Below are 20,792 nucleotides of genomic sequence, written 5' to 3' on the forward strand. Positions count from 1 at the left end.
CTACAGATTTCCCCAATTTTATATTAGATAATAAGAATGCAAATAATTGAGTAGATGAGTAAGGATTTTGATGTACAGAAGCATATACCAGCTGTAATATCATTCATATGTTTTCTTTCTGTTAATTGGCCACTGTAGGAACTTACACTCAGCAAAGCAGCTGAAGCAAGATGTGGGCTGGGGGCAGTATGTTGCTATACTTTGACTGATTATTCTGTATATACTTTGCAGGGTGGATATGTGAGCAGAACAAAGGTGTGCCTAAAGCAATCCTTCCCAAGGTTTAGATAGTGTTATCAAGATAATTTATCATCTCCTGCTGTTGCAGCTCATCAGCTGGGCGAGCTTTAGGCACAAACAAAGTAGGGAGCATGCAAGTATAACATTGTGAGGTTTTTACTTAACTGTAAGAGTCCTGCCCTGATTATGAGCAGTGTGGTTCAGCAAGGAATTAATCTCTCACACCAAAAATATTTACATTTCTGTACTATTTCTATTGCATTTGCAATCAAGACAAATTGACAATTATATGGATTCATCAGTTTTTTCCTGGGCCAAAGATGCAGACTGGACAAGTTTTTCATATCAGGCACATGAGATCCCTGTGCTCTCACACTGTAGCAGAAAAACAGCTATTTGCAGGGCCATGCCACTGTATCTCTTCCCACTAATATCTACCCACAATATTCTTATTAATATTCTTATTGCAGAGAAGGTTTTATATCCCTTGAATAGGGACCTCTGAATTCATAAACATCTAGGGCAGAAGGAGTATATTGGCAAACCCTCGGTTTGTCGCTGATTCCTGTTACAATTAATATTTTTGACTATCTGTTATATCTACTGAACTGTGTTTTAGGAAATAAAAACAATAGGTTTTGCTCTGAAGATATGAAGACATGAAAATAAGATCATTTTTTATGCCAGTTTATTTCCATATTTGATCACCTTTATTGTTAAAAATATGTGCTTTATTTCCAGTATAAAATTTTCTTGCTTCAATTTCTTTCCATTGGTTCTTCCTATGCTTTCCTTCTTATATTCTAGAGGCATTGAATACCAAGTAATTTTTCCTCTCTATAGAATAGATGCAGTATAATCAGATTTTCGCTTAATCTTCCCATGTTCAAGATCCTCCCTATAAATCAGCCCTTAAATTACCTTTTTCATTTTTTAGCTGCAGTTTTCAACTTCCTTTTTAGAAAATAGAAAAACCAGAACTGCTCTTAGTAACCCAATGTGAAAGGCACAAATGTTTAACAGAGAGCAAAAAATCAACACTGTATTCTTTTTTACCAGTCTCTGTTTCTCCCTTGCCGTGATCACTATTCTTTTCCACAAGTGTCTTCTTAGTACCTCCCCAGTCCCATTTTGCAGGTAACTCTGAAACTCCTTGTTTATAGCATATTTTCACTTTTTTAATGGCTGAAACTGCTTTGCATGGATGAAGTTTAGGTGCAGTTTGGCAAAAATGAGCAATTAAACAGAGATGAAAATCTTAACACCTATTGCAAATGTGTCAACACTGATTGGTAGAATCGTAATGGTATCAAAACAGAGGCAGATGTGTTTAAAGAGCTTGTTCAAAAGAACTCCTACATCTTAGAAGCTTTGCATTCCCTCCAAAAAATATAAAAACTAAGTAACTTTCTACTAAAATATATTTCAAGTACAGTCAGTTCCTTCATGCAATTCTTAACAAAATGATATTACAGGCCAGACAAGTCCTGTACTGGACTGGACAATAGAAATTACATCTTTGCCATCGTAATATGATTGAAATTACTAAATAATGCTTTTAGAAGAAAGGAAAAAGGAACCTGCTCAAATCATGTTGTTTTGGTGAAACTGAAGAGAAGTTGTGAAGAAACGTTCACTTAGTCCAGTTATATGCTCATGTATTATCATTGATCTTAATAATTTCACTTTTAATACTTAATAATACTTCTTTTTCTTTATATATGTGCAATTGGAATCTGACTGTATCACTTCATCTAAAACCAAGTATTCTATGCCTCTGTCATAAATAAATACATCATTCAATGTAATGGCTTATTCATGTTTAAAATAATAATCTCTGATTCATTTTCTTTCTGCAGGGAAAAATGATATTTTTGGAGAGATGGTACATCTTTATGCAAAACCAGGAAAGTCAAATGCAGATGTGAGAGCTTTAACTTACTGTGACTTACATAAGATCCAGAGAGAAGATCTACTTGAAGTTTTGGATATGTACCCTGAATTTTCTGATCTCTTCCTCACCAATCTGGAGCTAACTTTTAATCTGAGAGATGAAACCGCAAAGGTACATATAATAAGTGATTTTCTTTCTTAATATTGGGACAAATCTGTCCCACAGTAACAATACTTGAAAATAGCATTTGAAAAACTAACGAAATTAAGAGCTAAAATTCTATATTAAAAAAATATACTCTCCTGATTGCTTCTACTGAAGTCAGTTAAACTCAGCAGAAGTCTATGAAATTATTCAGATGATGTTAATCTAACGGGATTTGGTTCTATATTTAAATAGTATTAAGGCTTCACCAGGGGGATTTTGTTAAAGCCATGGAAAATATGGTTTTATTAGATGACTATAGCCTAGGTCACCACAAGGGGTACTTTTGACACTAAATGTAATTGTACATCCATAAAATAAGGATAAATCAGATTATCCACATTCCTTCTGTGTCTAGCAATAGAAAATATTTAATTGCCTTTCAAATATGAACTGTTAATTCCCTTGTCTTGGCATGTACTCTACCTCCTAAGGGACTAAAAAGTTACAAGGGACTTTTCAACTTTCACACAGTCTTCGGATTTGCAGGCATTTCTTGGTCTCTTTTTCCCACAGTGACTGTCCTAAGTGTCCCCTTTTGCACAAATTACATCTTCAGGAAAAGTCAAAATATTACCGATGTTTCCCCATTTTAGACTGAAAGGGTTACTCTGACTTGGAAAAGAAAGAAGGTGTTTGGCCAAAGGGGGAGTGGGGAAATTCTCTTGCCCAGTTTGTGCTGCTGAGGCTAAAGGCTTTCCCAGAAGATTGCAAGAACCCCAGCTCTGGCCCCCAGGCAGAGACTAGACTGCCCACAGAATGACTGGCTTATATTTCATTATTTCTGAGATAATGCCATTTTTTTGCTTCCTCAAAGAAAAACAGAGGTTCAGTGTGAAGGAACTAACATAATTTGGCCTCAAAGGCCTTCTAAGAAAAAATGAGAAAAAAACACTTAAGTTGTGGGCTGCAAATCATAGGGACATCTTTGCTAATCAGGTGTGGATCCTTATTTTTAAAAAATTTATAACAAATACAGCTACTAACAAGGAATGTCACTTCTTTCTATTATGACCATTTTTTAATAAAATATCATTCCAAAACTAAAAGACCATTTCGACTATTTTTTTCAGTCATGCCTTTTGTGCATTGAAAAAGTCATAATTATTAATTATATGTAAAACACAGCACAATGAATGTATGGTCTAGTGATAAATTTAAGTTAAAATGGAATGTCCATATATTTGAAAAATTTCTTGAGGATAATTTCAAATTAATGATTTAAGTCTGAGAAATTATTTCTTGCAATTACATTGTCATCAATGTTTTATCATTATTTTTTCCTTAGATCAGAGACATGAAAGGCAGGAGAGACTTAACCATGCTTCTGAGTTTGCAAAATCACAGTTTTTCTCCAACAATTCCACTTACTTTCCACTGTCTATTGCAATCCAGAAATTCATCCCCCCCAAAAGAAACATTGAGCGCATTCTGATTTTCAAAACACCACTCAGATCTAAATTTGTCATCAGAATAATACGTGCTTCTGCCTCAAGTTCTGCCCCTGCCCTCTTGTTTGTATGAAAGTACCTTTTTCTTCCTGCAGTTATGCCACCAGTGGGCCACCACGGAAGCACATTACTCACCAGGTTTAAAGTGAAGGGATAGAGAAAGATGTAAACACTTCCCAGCTCCCCTCTGCCCTTCTCCCACATGCAAATCTGCTTACTTGACTGGTATGGTAAACCTCACTAGCACAGGGAATGGAAGTAGGTTGAAGCCAATACCATAGGTATGAACACAAAGAGCAAAACTGGTGTTATATTTGCTAATTTGTAAATTTCTTAAAGTAGAAAAACCAAGAGTTAAATAAATGCATATTTTACATACTGGGAAAAAAAAAAAAGCACTGCAATCTTCTTAAGATGGATAGAAAAAAACAACATTGTGTTCTGGTACAGAAATAAGTATCTCAATGATCTAAATCTGATAAGAGGAAGGGAGGGTCTAGAAAGATAAAATAATGAGGCAAAGTGCCTGATGCTTGTCAGGCTTATATTTATTGTAAAATATAACCTTTATAATCATTGCAAACTGTAACCTTTATAATCATTACCATCAGTTAAATATAAATATAATTGCAATCAATTACCACTTTACTTCTTGAAATAGTATACATTCTCTGTTAGAGGTTATTTAATTTTTTTCATTAATTTGTCTAAGGTTACATAGACCAGATCTGTGCAAGTTCAGAGAAGTTGATAACGCATGAACACATGTATTTCCATGTAAACTTACTATCAGAATAATTTTATTTCGCTATTAGGTGACGACAGTGTTGGTTTTGCTCAATTTGCATAAACTTTTTTCATGTTAGCCTTGGGCAATTCTATTCATTAGCCGGTGATGGAGAGGCTGATGCAGGCTGACCTTAATATTGCCTTTTTTAAAACTTGAACATGATTAACAGTCAGTCACCTATTGCAAATCTGCCCTCTTTAGATGGAACTAATCTGTCATTTTGTTTCATATTTCATTCATCAAGTCTGACCTTGTAATAAGATCACAAACTACCAATGATATGGATGGAGATAACTGCAAAATACGAAGACGGAAATTGTCCTTCCAAAGTGAAATAGAGAAAGGTAATTAACTTCATTTCTTACATGAGACAGCACTGCCTCATTATTCATTGCTATCTCACTTGGTAATGCTTGGTACATTAGGGTCCATGTTGGCTGTTACTGGAACAGCCCTTGAGAATCCAGCTGGGCAGCAAAACTTCTCTGTGCATTAACCCCTATATGCTTATGTATAACTAGAAGATATATGTTTTACACTTCTATGACTTCACATCCGTCTGTGAAGAGCAGTTCCAACATTAAGCTATCTTATTGCCTTTGAGGTATGCATATATATATGTAAATTATCTCTTAATATCTATTTTCTGAGACACCATGTTTTAAACTGTGCGGACAACCTAGTCTTTTATCTCCTCAGCAAAGTGCTTTGTTGAACTTGATGCTCGGTGGTGTTTCTCCCTAGAATTGAAATATTTTGAAAATTTAAAATTTAAAATATTTCAGGACACCGTAGATTCACCATAGTCTGATTTTGATCCATATGGTAATGTGTAAAAGGTTGTCCTGGCAAAAGTTTATGTAATACTTTATGTGCTTGCATTTACGTTAGCAGCTTTTGGGAGTAAACCTAATGAAGGAAAATTCAGTGAAACATTAAACCTTTTTACCACTATTAAGTACTGCTAAATACCAGAATCTGTAGACAGTAGATCTGCTCAGACAGCAACAGTCATGAAGATAGCTAAACTGATACTCATGGATTTTCTTTTTTATGTAGGAAAAACACAATTCCTTGAGTACCATTGCACTTTTATGGTTGAATGGTTTGTCTGACAAATTACTGTTTCTGTTATGCCTGTCTTTCACACTCCACAGTTAAACCTCAGTCCTAAATGCAGCACAACCGATTTATAGAGTAGCAGAGTAGCTAATAATAAATGGGAACAGTTTAAATATCCATAGCAGGTATAATGCTCAATGAAGAGACTCTAATCCAGAGTGTGGCTATTCAGAACAATGACATCCCTGTTCGATCAAAGAAGTATCTTTAGGGCAGGAAGCCAAGACCGACAACAAATCTGTCAGGAAAATGTCCCCATGAAATATTCAATCTGCTCTTCACAAAGAATCTGTTGACAGAGATACTTTGCCTGACTAACCTTCACATTTCTTATGAGAAAACATATGCTGCTACCTAGACAAGATGGAAGTGATCTTTTATGTTGTGCCTGCTGTAGAATTACAAATAGGCTACTCGGGTGTCAGTGAGGTTCCAAGACCCCTAGGCTTTTGTGGTTCTTGCCCAGTCAGTTACACTGAACATCCTCTTTGAAACATGTATTTGCATTACTTTTGAAAGAATATAATTTCCCACAGTTTTCTCTTTGAAAAAAATACTTCCACTGTTGGGGAAGAAGAGGCTAGACTGGCAGGCTCCATAGCCCTGGCAATGATTGTACAGCACCTGGTAATATCTGGGTTAGGCAGAAGTGAGGTACATTGGAAGTCCATCTGAGGAGAAGATAAAACTAGTAGGAGTCCTTTGCCAAGTACTGAGTACACTTTTGGTCCAGTGGCTTACTGCCCCTCTCTGGTCTCTTTTCAGATTCTCTACGTGTTCCCATGGCCACAGCAGACACCTCATAGTCATAGATCTTCAGTGTTACTTTTCTGTGTCCCTTCCCACATCCTCTTTGAGTTTGTAAAGTAGGTTCTACTAGAGGTACTGCTGGTTTTTAAAGTAATGTTCTATTGATTTCAACCCTTTATATGTAGGAGGGAGTGGCATCTTATTTTGATCCAGCATAGTCAGTCTATAATGATAAATATTTGGAGATGATCCTGCAGAGTTTTTCAGAACTGGAGGAGAAAAGACACAGTTTCTGAACAAACAGCTGGAAAATGCATTTCTGGCCACAGTGTGCCAAAAGGTAAAAAAAATACGTGTTGTATGAAAATAATATTTTGATTTCAGAACTATAGTTTGAACAGGATAGACTCCCAGAATTCTTACTGTTATATTTTGATATTTTATTTTGCAATTATTAGAGGCACACTTAGTAAATGCTCTTCTTGCTGCCATTCTTTACTTTCAGCAGTTGACCTACTAGCATATTATGCAGCTTGAAATTGTATTTTTTCCATCTTTAGTGTGATCATGATGTTTTCTCTGTTTTGGAATGCTAAAAATGGGATTGTGTTATCTCAGCCTTTAGTTCATGCTAGCCTGATTTGGACCTTGTTTCCATGGTAACTCTTCCTGCACAAGTTTTATCAGGGGTTAAACAAAATCAACACAGCTGTCTTTTACGCATCTGCAGTTAGTACCTCTGGTTCTCCAATTTTACACAGGACCTCACTCCACATATACATAATTCCACCATTTCTATCCTGTGATTTTGGGAAGGCTTATAAGGGCTCTGTCATAGTGTGTTTTTAGAGGCTACAAGACTATTTGAGAGACCAGCTTGTTCTCTGGCTTCTCGAATCAGTTGCAGTCTCAGAAGAGGTCCCCTGCAAAAATGAACGTACACACTACCTAGCAGCTTACACTTGCTCCCACCCTAAAGAAATTCACTGCATGTCTTTCAGAATAATGGATGGTACTTCTTGCACAGGTGCAGGTGCAGACTTAGCCAGTTGCCATAGATTCTTGACAGTCAGCCAAGGAAGTCTCTGAGACTGCTTAAAATTAGCAGCATTCCAGCCTGGCAGTTCCAAACAAAGCTCTCAGCTGGGTTGGCAAGTTAGCCTCCTGCTGAAAACTTTGTGACAATGAGCTGTGCCATCTATACTCAACTGTCATTTTTAGCAGTGCAGAATGCAATTTTTTTTCTTGCTCATTTCTCATTTACTTCTAGCAGTTCTGTGTGAGTTAGCTAATTTCAAGAGAAGTACATTCAGGCAAGAACTTTCTTTAGCTCTGCTAGTTCTGAGGGCGGTTCTATTATCCCATGCTGAATAGGGCGTTTCTGGAGTTGTTTACATCAATATAAAATGCACAGTGTAAGGAGACTCACAGAAAGCCTGAAAACTTGGGGCTTTGAAAAGGATGTTCTGAAGGTCAAGCATTATCATTTTTGCTAGCAACTTTTTTAACTTTTTGTTAATCTTGGCTCTAAAATCTTAATCTTCTTGGGACTGTTCTAGTGACTGTTCTAGCTGGCCCAGGAAACTTATAACAAGAAAATTTTAGCTCCATGGATATGATTTTAAGTGGTCACTAAGCAAAGTTCTCCCAGATTCCTGTTACCCTGGGGCTTGCACTTGTCCATGTTGACACAGACTGTAACAATCAAGTGGGATATAAAATACATTTTGTTTCATTCTTAAAATATTATTAACTAGTAAACTCATATATTGCTTAATTTGAAGAGTTGTTTCCTGATCAGACTTTTCAAAAAGTAAGCACAAAAGCCAGAATTCTAAAACACTTCTAACTGAATCTGGATTGATGTAACTACCTTAAGTGTTCATTGTTTATAGGTGTTTTTCAGGCTAAGAAACCAAGCAATATTAACACAGCTTTATTACACAAAGTATCTAGAGGCCATGGCTCTTGATTTAGATAGAGAAGACAAGAAAACGTTTCAGGAACTGATTCTCCTGCCTGAAACGATGGAGTACTAAGAGAATGGGGAAACACCCCCTGCCCTGTTCTTTCCCATTCTTGTCCCCTCCCTCAGCTTACTTATCTAAATGCTTACTTTATTAATAGATGCTCAGACAAACACTGTGCCATGCTCCCAGAAGGAAAGTCAGGTAAGAATATGGAGAAAAATCGAAGCTCTTACTTAACTGCGTTAAACTGTTAGTATTTTGCTGATGAAGTTGGCTTGGGCTTAATTAGCAAAGAGTTTCTAGTGTTCCCCTGGAGTGTTAGGTCATTAAACGCTCAGGAAACAACTAATGTGTTGGCAGGCATCATATGGCTGGAAACAAGACTTCGTGTTCCCAAAATCTTACTTAATCATGAAACCCCTAGCAAAAAAATACCTTGTCATCAGAGAGCCCCCCAGTGCAGTGTTCATCTGCTCCTATTAGTGTTTCTGCTGTTATCACATTGCCTAGGTGCCACCTCAGGGAGCTTCCACAGAAGAGTCTTGTTTCCAGTTACTCCCAAAGAGGCTGTTTCCAAAGGCCAAATCTGAGAAATGTTATGTGCAGTCACACATATCCATAGCTATCCTGTGAAAAAAATAGTAATAATAGTACTGTGGTGAAAGCTGAATCCCTTGTAAAAGATAAGAGAATTCTAAATTTGATAAGAGAATTGTTTTGATCTATGCCCTGAATCCATTCTGAGAGGTGCATTGCTATAATTGTTTCCAATTTTTTCCCCATAGCATTATTTCCTGAAATACAGACTAATAATTGTCCTTCCATCATTATCTGATTGCCATTGACACAAAAACAGACAAAACAAAGAAAATGGAGATGGAGGTCTGTCCTAACATCTCATTGTACTGAAAACGGCACAAAAGAATAAATGAAGGACTTCATATTCCCTTAACTTTTGAAATTCTTGGGTTTTTAAATGTGTCTCAAGTTTGGTTATTCAAAACCTAGCTCTTTTCTAAGCCCTTGTAAAAATAGGGACATGGATCCCTATGGAAAAGTCAATAATCATGATGGGGAGGTTCCAGTACCCTCTGCTGTTCCCTACTTCCAAAATCATCCAAACTTTCATGGATCAGAGACGAAACACAGCAAAGGACAGATTAATTTAGCAAACACTCCCAAGCAGTGCTGATACAGAACAGTAATTCAAACTCTCTGCAGTACAGTTCATTTCCTCCACCATCGCTATTGAATCTACTGGAAACTTTCAGCAAAATTGCCAGAAATTCTATAACAATGGTATCTAACTAGTTTACATCTATATTTATATCTAGCTTAATCTATTATATCGACCCATAGTAGACTTAAAAACTCCCAAATTATGAATGAAATTGGAATTAAACAAATTTTCCACCATTAAAAACAATCACAAAAAACCATATAAACCTTTTTACTACTGAAAGACAAAATGTTTAAGCTTTCCCAAAATACTTCCAGCAACCTACTTTTCTTAGGATTAGGGATCTTCCTGCATAGTTACTAGACAGACAACATTTTTCCTTGGTGTTAGTCAAATACCACACACATATCTGACAGTACATTTCTAAGTAGGGGGTCCTAAAGATAGGTGGGATATTTGAAGAGAACCATAATAAGTAGAAGTGAGGAAGAAGGAGAAAAACAAGCATGTGCTAAAGAATCCAAGAACTTTCACAGTTCAGGTTTCAGAAGCCACTGTAAGACTTTGGCATTGTTTCAGATTTTGAGGTCTGACAGGTCAACAAACATATAATTGTAAGTGCTGAAGCAGGACATCTAGATACACAAATTCAAGGGCCTGGTGGAACTTCTGGCAAATTATTGGTTAGCTGAAAAGGGAGTAAAAATTTGCTACCTTCTGAAACACTAGGTTACATAGCTGGCTGGATTAATGATGACAAATTCCAGTTAATGAAATTACAGCAGTATTAAACAATGCTGCTCCATAGGTAATGTATTGTTGACACCTTCACCAATACTGTTTGCAGCAGACTGATATATTAAGAGAAAATACCTCTAGGTCATGCAGACTGGCCCTACCTGAGTAATGCAAAATTTCCATATGCAAATCATATCACACAAAAGAAACCTGTCTGATGTCTGGTAACCATCCCATGAAGTAGAAGTAGGATTTTAATGCCAGTATGTCTGTGAGTCACTATCATAGCTCTCTGACCGAGACTTGTGACAACCCCACTTCTTCCCTTCCTTTGCCCGTGTATGTGCAAAAAGCAGGACACAAAACCTTCTGATAATTACTTTGAAGATTTTGGAATTTCCAGACAGCAAAGGTCAGAGGACACTGCCTGTAAACTTATCAAGCACCCAAAACACATAGCGCACCAAAACAGTCCCATAGAGTGTAAATAATGTTTATACATTTTGGTAAAGCAGGAAGTTACAAAAATAATCATCTTCAGTAAAACAGTTTCTAGCTCTTTCAGAATCAGAAAGTGCAATTTTTCTTACTGGAAAAGGAAAGAGAAAACACTAGAACTGGTACGGGGGGAGGAGAGGAAGATGGGGTTTAATGATTATATTCGGAAGAAGAACAGAAGGGGATAAATAAAGCTTTTAAAACACTTTTCTGTGTGGCAGAAAGTGAACATATCCATACATACACATTTAGATAAGTCTTCTTTTCTGGAAAATCTATTCCAAACCAACGACTAAATTTTATTACAAATGGAAGGAGAAATTGGAGAAATCCACATTCTGAAAGAAAGCCGTACCTATCTATTATTTGTAACTTACTTTCCACTGAGCTACAGAGGCACTGCTAAGGTGTTGAGCAGAGGCACAGAACTTGCACCGTTATCAGGTCCTGAAGAGTCAGCAAAATAGAGCTGTTTCTATTTTAATTCATACCCTAGGTGCAAAGGGTCACAAGATTATCCTCCAGAGAGAATAATTTTTAGCATTAAATAGGAGCCTTTAAAAGACAAAACAACTTTTGACTCTCTGAGTATAGCCAGATGCCTAGAAGATAAAGCAATGGCAGTAAAGCCAAAGATGTCCATTTTGAAATAGATCAGCTGATGAACAAATCTGATTTCAATAGGCAGGAGCCTACATTCAAGAGATCTCTGCCTTCCTTCTCATGCCAGTGAGTTCATGATACTTGGACAGCATTGGAAAACAATGTGTTCTGTTGTTCTGATATAGATGGAGGGATATCAACTGAATTTTCCTAGTTTTACAGCAGAGTAATTATTAGCAGAATCTGGCTTGATGTTTCTAAATATTTTAGTATTTTATGAATACAAGAGAGAAGACAGTCTGCTATATTTCAGCTGCTAAATGATTTTTTTTCACTAGAGTCTCAATGACCCCTTCTTAAAATTAGTCCACTGCTTGATTTGTATTCCACAGAGTGCTCATTACAGCTGCCGTTAGTGCACAAAATCCCATGAACATATAAAATTGCCCTAAAAATTGGTAATTTCAAGCTTTCATTAGATGGTCTTTTTCACAGGTTGAAGTCAGTCAAACACTAAGTAATTAAGGCAATTTACTGTAGCGTGACTGTTTTCAACATATTCCCACAAGAAGTGCCATGGGAGACATCTATAATATAATTTTCTTATGAAGATTTCTTTTGTTTTTGTACTGTTTTGGAGATGGAATTGCTGAGAACATGGCACTTGAGTCTGAGCATCCCCCAAGAGCTTTTACACTGCCAGTCCATTTGAAGTTGTTTTGACAATTTTGCAGCAACTGAGCATCACCAATATCACTTAGAGCCAGTAGTCCTGCTTAACAAAAGCCCAGTAATGTCATCTCTGTTCGGGGTTGTGTTAATTGCCCTTGGAGACTCTAGAGGGTACAGGTACAGAAGGCTTGCTTTGCTTTGTTATTGGGTTTATTTTCTTTACCATTACCTGTCCTCACTGCTCACAGATTTCTGGACACTTGAAGGGTGCTCTTTTACAGATACTGCATTCTTTTTATGCGCAGACAAAGATGAAGCCACAGTTTCATTTCCTTATTGTGACCAGAAAACAGAGAAGAAACCTAGGGAATATACAGAATGTTGGATTAGCCACTGCTGTAGGCTATAAGATATTCTAGAACTATGTTGATTAGTAATTAGCACAAAGCAGATGGGAAATCATGCTGTCTCCCCAGGAACTTAATGCAAACTAGTTACAGTATTTATATGATGTTGAGACTACCCTGCTAAAATGTGTTTTAAATAAATAGCAGAACTGAAATTATCTTGACATTTCAGTTAAAAATAGGTAAAACCAAATATTGAATTGGAAATTAGCTTTGTCTATGCTGAAAAGAGATCAAGACTTCTTTATATTAATAAATAATTATTCTAGGGTTTAACTCCTATTTCACTTTTACAATATGTTTTTAAAGATATCTGCTTTAAATCTAGGCTTACTTGCCATTTCTTAAGAGGACTAAATCTACTCCTGCTCCTGCTCACTACAGACCTTGAATATGATTAATGAAAGATTCATTCTCAGCTTGACTGGTATACTGCTACCATATATATCACAGAATGTTGTTTACTTTTGTTATTCAAAAGATTGGATGTTCAGAGAATTCCAGCTCTAAAGAGTAAGGAATTTGGGCTAGTTTGCAAAGTTGTTTTGAAGTGATCCCACAAGTCAGACTAGGAACTCCCTCCTTTTATTTCTCCCTATCATATCAGCCCTGTAATAAATATGGAGAAATATGCTCTCTGAGAGCATATTTTGGGGATGAGTGGTTGATTAATACCTCTAGTATTAATTAGAGGTAATTGATTAATGCCTCTTATGGGAAAAGAATAATCAACAAATATTCTCTCATGTGAGAATATCTTAAATGAGTATTTCTGATACCAAGTCTAACATACATTACTGTTAGCTTGTCAAGACTGTAATAAATGCCCAATAATGAGAGTAATTAGAAGACAGGATGAAATATTTAATATTTTGTAAACTTTGGAATATAAGGCTTCTTCGAATTTCATCCTCACTATAATAAAAAAAAGGAGTACACAGGAAAGTTGTGTTGGATAAAGCCTTTGTTGTTTTGATACAAACAAGTTTTGCAAGACGAGTTATGGTTTATGGACTAAGAATACATACATACAAATGTCTTCCAGGACTTCAAAGAAATATAAAACTCCTCTGACAGAAGAATCTAAAAAAGGCTTTAAAGTTTTTTTTTTCTACGAGACAGTGAACTTCCTACTTGATACAAGAATCATGTCCATCCTCAGACCATAATAAACTAGAATAAACTCTCAATAATTGCTTAATTTTGGATACAATTATTTCTCTTTCACAGATTATTTCAAAGAGAATGATCAGAGTGATCCTGAACCCTCAGGAGACAGTACCAGATACTATCAATCTATTAAGAAACATTTTGAGGAGAAAAAAAGCGGGTCATCATCTTTTGTGTCCTCCATTGAAGATGAGCAAAAGCCCCTGTTCTCTGGGATAGCTGATTACCCATCTGTAACAGAGAAAACTACAGAGATGGACTTTGAAGAAATGGATCATGACACAGAAGAAATCCTTATTGACAAAAGAAGCAGTTCTTGCAAAGGTAATCCAGCTGTTTCTATTTAGTAAAGTTTGAGCAGACATCTTTTTAGTCTGATTAACAAAAATAACTTTCTGAATGGTTCTCTTGATTCTTTACATAATATTTACTCCAAAAATGTTAAGAAAAAATATCTTAGATCAAAAATTATTATTTCTCAAGAGGATTAATATAGTTTAATTCAGTGGGAACTGGATTACAGTTCTGTTGGACTGGCTTGTACAACCTCCAAAAAGTCGTTATAGGTTTTGCTACAAATCATCTTGTAACTGAACTACATAAATAATTTAAACAAACTACAAAATTGTCCACTGGTGTTGGAGTCCACTGAGGGCCCATTGATGATAGCTGCATTCAAAGCAGTAAAGTATCTCCCAAAGGACATTTGATGTGCCAGGGTTGATGACGGTATAAAATTATAGATAGTGAGAGCCAGACTAGTTAAACCTAGTGATAGTTGCACATGCATCAAAAAGATGTTTCCAGATAACTAATTTTATTCACTGCATTGACAAGGCACAATAAAAATTAAGTGAAAAAAAATCATAATAGCCTGAAAGAAGGCTATCCTGTCTTGCTGCACTGTTGGTTAAAGGAGTGCCATTACACCACGCAGAAGAAAATCACGACTTCCATAAGTAACACACAAGAATAAAGACTTGAGCTTTTGTATATGACAAATGATCAGGAACTATTTAACAATCTTAGATACTTTTACGTAGACTTAAATCACATAATTAAAATTACATCTAATATACTACAATATTAATTTTCTCAATGATGTGAAAGGAAATTAATGGAAAACCCTGTATTAATATACAATTTAAATATTGCTGCAAGTTCATTTGTAATTCTTTCAGTCTGAAGGGAAGAATTACATATTTATTGTTTAATGCTGTTTTCCTCAGCAGTTTCCATTGAGACACTTTAACCATTTAACCATCATTTAATAAACTTTAGGCTTCTAGGCTATCATTTTAAATAAGCCTAATGATTAATTAGACCAAACAATGATTTTAACATCTCAGAGGTATGAATATGTGAAGTCTGGTCTCTTCAAGTTAAGGCCCTATAAATCCACACCACATAAACTTATTGTATACATACTGCAATTGGAAACCTTTCCTTCCCTCTACCAATAGCCAGAAATGTGTCCTTGCAGCTATAGCAACATTTTCCAAGGCAACCTATTGCAGATTTTATTTGAGCTAAATTTAGCATGTCTAAAGGTTACAAATTTTGATTAAGACCACACTCTTTTTTCCCACTTTGTAATTTAGCCCTTCTAGTAATATTATGCAAGGTAATGAGCTTTCTTCCAACATTTATAAAACCTTCAAGGTCAATAAGATTAGCTTTTCCTGATATATGTTTTAAACTAAATTTTTACTTCTGCTATTAGAGATTGATTATAACTTAGCAAAGTGTAGTTACAAACATAATAAACTCTGCTTTTATGTACCCTTATATATTATAATACCTTATAAATCTTGGATACAAATGCACTTGTATAAAGCCAGTCTAACTCATTACCACTATGACTGATACAAATTTAATTATTTTTTGTTTTGTTTTAGGCCTTGGTCATTACCTCAATGAATGGAAACAAAATTAAAAATGCATTTTATAATTTGGCAGAAGCAGTATAAACGTCTCTGTCATAATCTTAGAATGCAACTTTTAAATTTTGAACATATGGCTCTTTTGTGTAGATCTGAGAATTTTTTGTAGCTGGAGAAAAATGTTATTTTCACTTGGTCATTATTTAGGCTAAAAGACTGATTCTTCAATTCTATGGTGAACCTAGTGATACATTTATTGACTTAGTTCCCAGTCTAAGATTCTTCAAGCCCTGGAAGACCAGAGTTGGTTATACAGTTGGAGCTGCTGATGGACTTTTCTGGGGTTACTAGCAAATATGGAATACCTGAAAAGACACTTAGATGAGTTACACCATATTTTATAGAGTATTAACTTGCTTATGGTGTGTGAACTTATTTTGTTGTTTCAGTGACAAATAATTTGCTTTGTCACAAATTAAGCATCTATTACAATAGTCTCCAAATCCATATTCTAGGGCAAAAACAGCTGTGATTTCCCCGGGATAATCCATGACATTGAAAATCTGTGTTTTTAAGGAATGACTTATTGTTTAAAATAACCAACATCTTTTTTTTACAACATCCATGTTTTTACAGGACATTAAAAAGCAGTGAAATGCTCTTGAAATTCACTGCTTATAAGTCTACTGGGTTTACAAAACCCATTGCACCTAAACTCATAGTTTGAAAGTTTACCCCTCAATTTTTCACAGTATGCTTCATTTAGTTTGATGAGAAATTTCCAGCTTTTCCTTGGACACTGCAAATTGTACCATGTGTGCCTCCTAAAACCAAATTACCAAATGCTTGTGTGACACCTTTTATCTCTTTCTTTCCATTGGCTTAAGTTCCTGAGAAGCAGAACAGGCTTCTGTGTAGCCAAGATGAAATCTCTTTCCTCTTGCTTCTGCCCAGTGCATAAAATCAGTTACTGGTCGACACATGAAATTCAAACACTCTACAGCTCCAGGAAACCTTCTACCACCTGCTAACCAAAGATCAGAGAATACAATAATGACCTTTGTCTGTTAAAAACAAACAAACAAATAAAGAAAAAAGACAGAGAGAGAAGTAAATCTCCTACACTTGGAATCATGTAGTGAGAGCTCCCCTTCCTGGCTAAATCTACTTGAAATACTAAATCTGAGTGGGAACGTCTTTTTTTTTTTTTTTTTTACTTAGAGAAACACTGCTCAATGACATGTTTGAAAAGGATTAGCCATTAGCATTTGGACAAAGCTCTTACATGACACCACACTGTGGGGTTTTTTTCTCTTCTCTTTGAAACATGGCTCTAGCTGCTATGGTTACTTAGAAAAATTCCACAAGTGTGAAATGAATGTACCCTATGCTGAGTTAACAGCATGCAGTGCCAAGAGAAGTGTAAGGAGAAGCTCTGAGCAAATCATTCAGGGACTGATGTGGGATTCAAATCCAACTGAAGATGCCTTATAAGCAGTCAAGGATTTTGCCCAGCTGTATGCTGAAGCAGCAGCCTGGGTGCAACAAGAAGTTTAATTTATTGTATGACTTCTTGTAGTTAAATAATTACAAATACAACTCTAATGGGAATAGTATTGAGCAGATGTTAAAATTTAAACAGACTTTTTTTATCACATCAAAGAAGAATGAGTGATTCTGACCAGTTTTTACTGTTTGACTGACTAACTCAGAGTAAACACAGGTTATGAGGAGCACGGTTTGCTGTAGAAAAAGCACTGTTCAACCTATGTCACCTGTAGGCTCTGCAAAGGTCACAGCAAGATGTTCAACAAGTGTATCCCCATGATAACTGAGGTGTAACCTTTCAACAACTTGGTGAACAACAGAAATGGCATAGAGCCAAGAATGTAACTAATAGATCCACAGATGCATAAATTAAGTAAACTGAGAGAGGAAAGAGAAATAGCCCAAACCAGAAGTCCAAGCAAAAGGAAACAGTGTCCCGGAGCTCTGTGTGGTAGTCACGTGTAGTGCTTGGTCACAGAGATCCAACAACTGGGTGGGTCAAGAGGGATGAAATTTGGGCACAGCAGGTATAGGGTAAGACCTGTAATAAACATCGTCATTTTTTACAAGGAGCTGGACGTAAAGAAACAAATATAAATTACTCAAATAAGGAGTATTTTTAGATACATCATGTTTACCATGAAACTTCATTTAATATCAGCGATCTCTTGCTGACCCAGAAATGCTAATATTTCATTCTTTTAGGAGTCTGAAATCCTTAAACAAAATGGACAGGCACCTTTCACCCCACAGTACCGTAGGAGTTTCAGAGATGTGCTTTACATAGAGGTGAATGGATTGGGTGGGAGAGTGGTGATGTTAAAAGCAACATCAATGAAAATCAATTTCCTTTATAAGAATAATAAGCAGTACCCTTTTGCTAGCAGCATGAGCTGCATTAAATGGCCCTTGTCACAGAGAAAACATATTACACTTCACCAACCTAAGAAGTGTTGCAGTTATGGGTAAGAAAGGCAGCTCCCTGAGGCCTGGCACCTTTCTCTAGAGGCGACATTCCAATGCACTGTACCACATGCCCAGCGCTGCAATTTCTTTCACACCAAAGAGCTAAGCAATGAATACACTTCAATAGCACATTCAAGGGCAAGAGAAGGCATCTTAGGCCTCTGAAGCACACTATCAAAGACGTTCAAGTACATCATTTAATGTCTTTAGGTTAGAACAAGAATTTCTATTTTCAATTAATAAAAAAATTGCTAAAAAATACACTGAGAAAATTTGGGATCCATTTGTAAAATAATAGAAACAAAACTAAAGAGAAGCCATTCAGTGGCAGAACTCTGATGATGCTGACTAGAAAAATCTGCTTGTTTATTTGCAGCTTCAAAATGCTAGCATGTTAGCACTTTTATCTTTCCTTAAGGAGTGTTAAGGAACAAAGAGAGATGTTCAGTCTCTCTGGCTAATGTACCAATTTAACTTTCAATGTTTTGAGAAAGTCAGTAAGTGGGATACTTGAGAAGTGTCAACCTCTCTAAACCTATGTATATAAAACTATACTTTTATATGTTGTTTTTGGGTTTTATCAGACATCAACAAAAGAAACTGGGAGCAAGAGAACATCGAGGAGTACCAGGACTCCCCAGTTCAACCAGCATTATCCCATGTTACATGGGGAATCTGTGAAACTGAAAGTGATTTTATATATGGGGAAGTGGAGAATCGATTAGATTTACTTCAAGAACAACTTAACAGGTAAAAACAAAGAGAAAAGAGCCTATGTGTGAAAGAGTACATAATACAACTGATATTAAAATGCTACTGAGGAATGAGTTTGTGCAGGAAGTTTCCAAAAGCATTCAGATCTTCAGAAGCTCAAAAGTACAAAAATATGCATAATGGGAATATCACTTTTTTGTGTGTATGTATTCTGAAGAGGCTGTATATCACCTAAGTTAGGCTTTCCAGAATCTTGGAAAAACCAATTCTGAGAAATCTGGATACACAGTTTTTAAATGTTGCCAGAATATTCATGTCTTTTCCTCTAGGTACGCACATTAGCTACTCTGAATGGCTTTGCAGTACAGCCCTTTTCCTCAGCTGTTTTAGACCATCTTTTTAACCAAGAAGTTGTACTGAGATGCCTCAAATTGTTAAATTTAAATCTCACCTCATCAAGAGTGCTGTTCCTAGATCACAGAACCATCTAACAATTTGGGTTAGAAAGGACATTAAAGATCACCTAGTTCCAAACCCCTGCCACAGGCAGGGGCACAAAACAGCAATTTTCAGTGTCTTCAAGATCTGAAGTACATTTTTTTTCCTGGAGACTCAAAGTACACCAGCTGCCTGCTTTTTAAAATGTATTGCAGATGAATTCCCTTTTTGATGCGTTAACTCTTTTTGCAACTCTATAATAAGTAAGACATGGGAATATGCAAAAGTGCAATACTTATACCTGTTACAACAGAAAAATTATACTTTCTTTATCAGAATCCAATATCACTTTTGCTTAATATATGGTGCTTCATATATATATTATGCTTAATATATATATTATATTAGTATATATATTTTAGATATTATTATATATTATTATATTATTAATAGAAATTATTATTAATATATATTATGCTTAATATATGCTGCTTTACTGGCAGCTAAGCAGCACAGCTTAGAGCATCTTAAAAATATGGTTACAAAATTTTGATCCATCCTGCACTGTAATTTACCATATAACTTCACTTAGTTTTAAATTGTCCTGTGCTCAGGACCATTGATTTTTTTCATTATTTTCACTCTGTAATTTCATTACTTTTAATATTTTTCCATGACAAATACTATGACACACATTCAGCCCTAATCATACTTCAGTAGCTATTCAGTGGCATTCTGCACTGTATATTTTAGCAATCAGTTTAAAGCCAAGTTAACTGCATATTGATTCCTTCATCCACCAGAAGCCAATCAAACAACAGTGTTTTACATTCCTGAATATGGCATAATGCATTAAAAAGACATTATTAACACTTAACCCTAAACTGCTGTAATTTCTAGTTAAAATCAAATAATCTAAGTTATGCAAATGTCGCATAACTAAATGCCTGCAGGATCCCCATCAACAGTGTGTAGTCTTTTGGTAACATTTCATTTCCTGAAACCTTAAGCTCTCAAAACTGAAGTTATACCTCAAAGTTACCATCATTTTATTGTGCAAGTTCTCAGTATTTTCTTCTGTCAGAAAATATAATTGTTGCTGATAAACTAAGAATTAAATTTTTATTTATTTTATTATATCACTTTATTCTTTAAACTATTCTCATGTTTTAAAAGCTTTTCATGCTTTTGGTATTTGGGACCTTGCTGGGTTTTCTACTAATATAACAGACAATATCCTTTCCTGCCTTTGTCACTTCTGACAGCTAGCTTTAAAAGCAAGGTCACTTCTCCCTGAATTTTCCATGCCAAATTAGAGGCTTGGCATAACACTCAATTATTAAATTGACATAGAGGGCTGGAAATCCCTCTATGTACAAGGAATATGTCCCTAGAATTATCTCTGTTTCTCCTCTTTAAGCAATTGGAATTTCATGGACACTACGGACCAAGCATTTAGGCCAGTTCTCCTATTTGTTTGGGTAGTATGGATTTGTTTTAAATTTTGGAGAATGGAAAGTGAACCTTTATATGCAAGGATGATGAATAAACACT

General features: G+C 35.8%; 1 protein-coding gene across 3 annotated transcripts in view; it reads left to right on the forward strand.

Moving 5' to 3' along the window:
• The window catches only part of KCNH7 (potassium voltage-gated channel subfamily H member 7), a 206,896-nt gene that overhangs the window by 182,166 nt on the left and 3,938 nt on the right, over positions 1–20,792 (forward strand). For all 3 annotated transcript variants that reach the window (XM_030952660.1, XM_030952662.1, XM_030952663.1), the window contains 4 exons: positions 2,100–2,305; positions 4,824–4,923; positions 13,750–14,013; positions 18,671–18,836. In XM_030952660.1, the coding sequence (XP_030808520.1) occupies positions 2,100–2,305; positions 4,824–4,923; positions 13,750–14,013; positions 18,671–18,836 (736 nt within the window). The remainder of the gene's footprint in view (positions 1–2,099; positions 2,306–4,823; positions 4,924–13,749; positions 14,014–18,670; positions 18,837–20,792) is intronic.

The sequence above is a fragment of the Camarhynchus parvulus genome, chromosome 7 (genome assembly GCF_901933205.1).
Source record: "Camarhynchus parvulus chromosome 7, STF_HiC, whole genome shotgun sequence".
In the NCBI taxonomy this organism is placed as follows: Eukaryota; Metazoa; Chordata; class Aves; order Passeriformes; family Thraupidae; genus Camarhynchus; species Camarhynchus parvulus.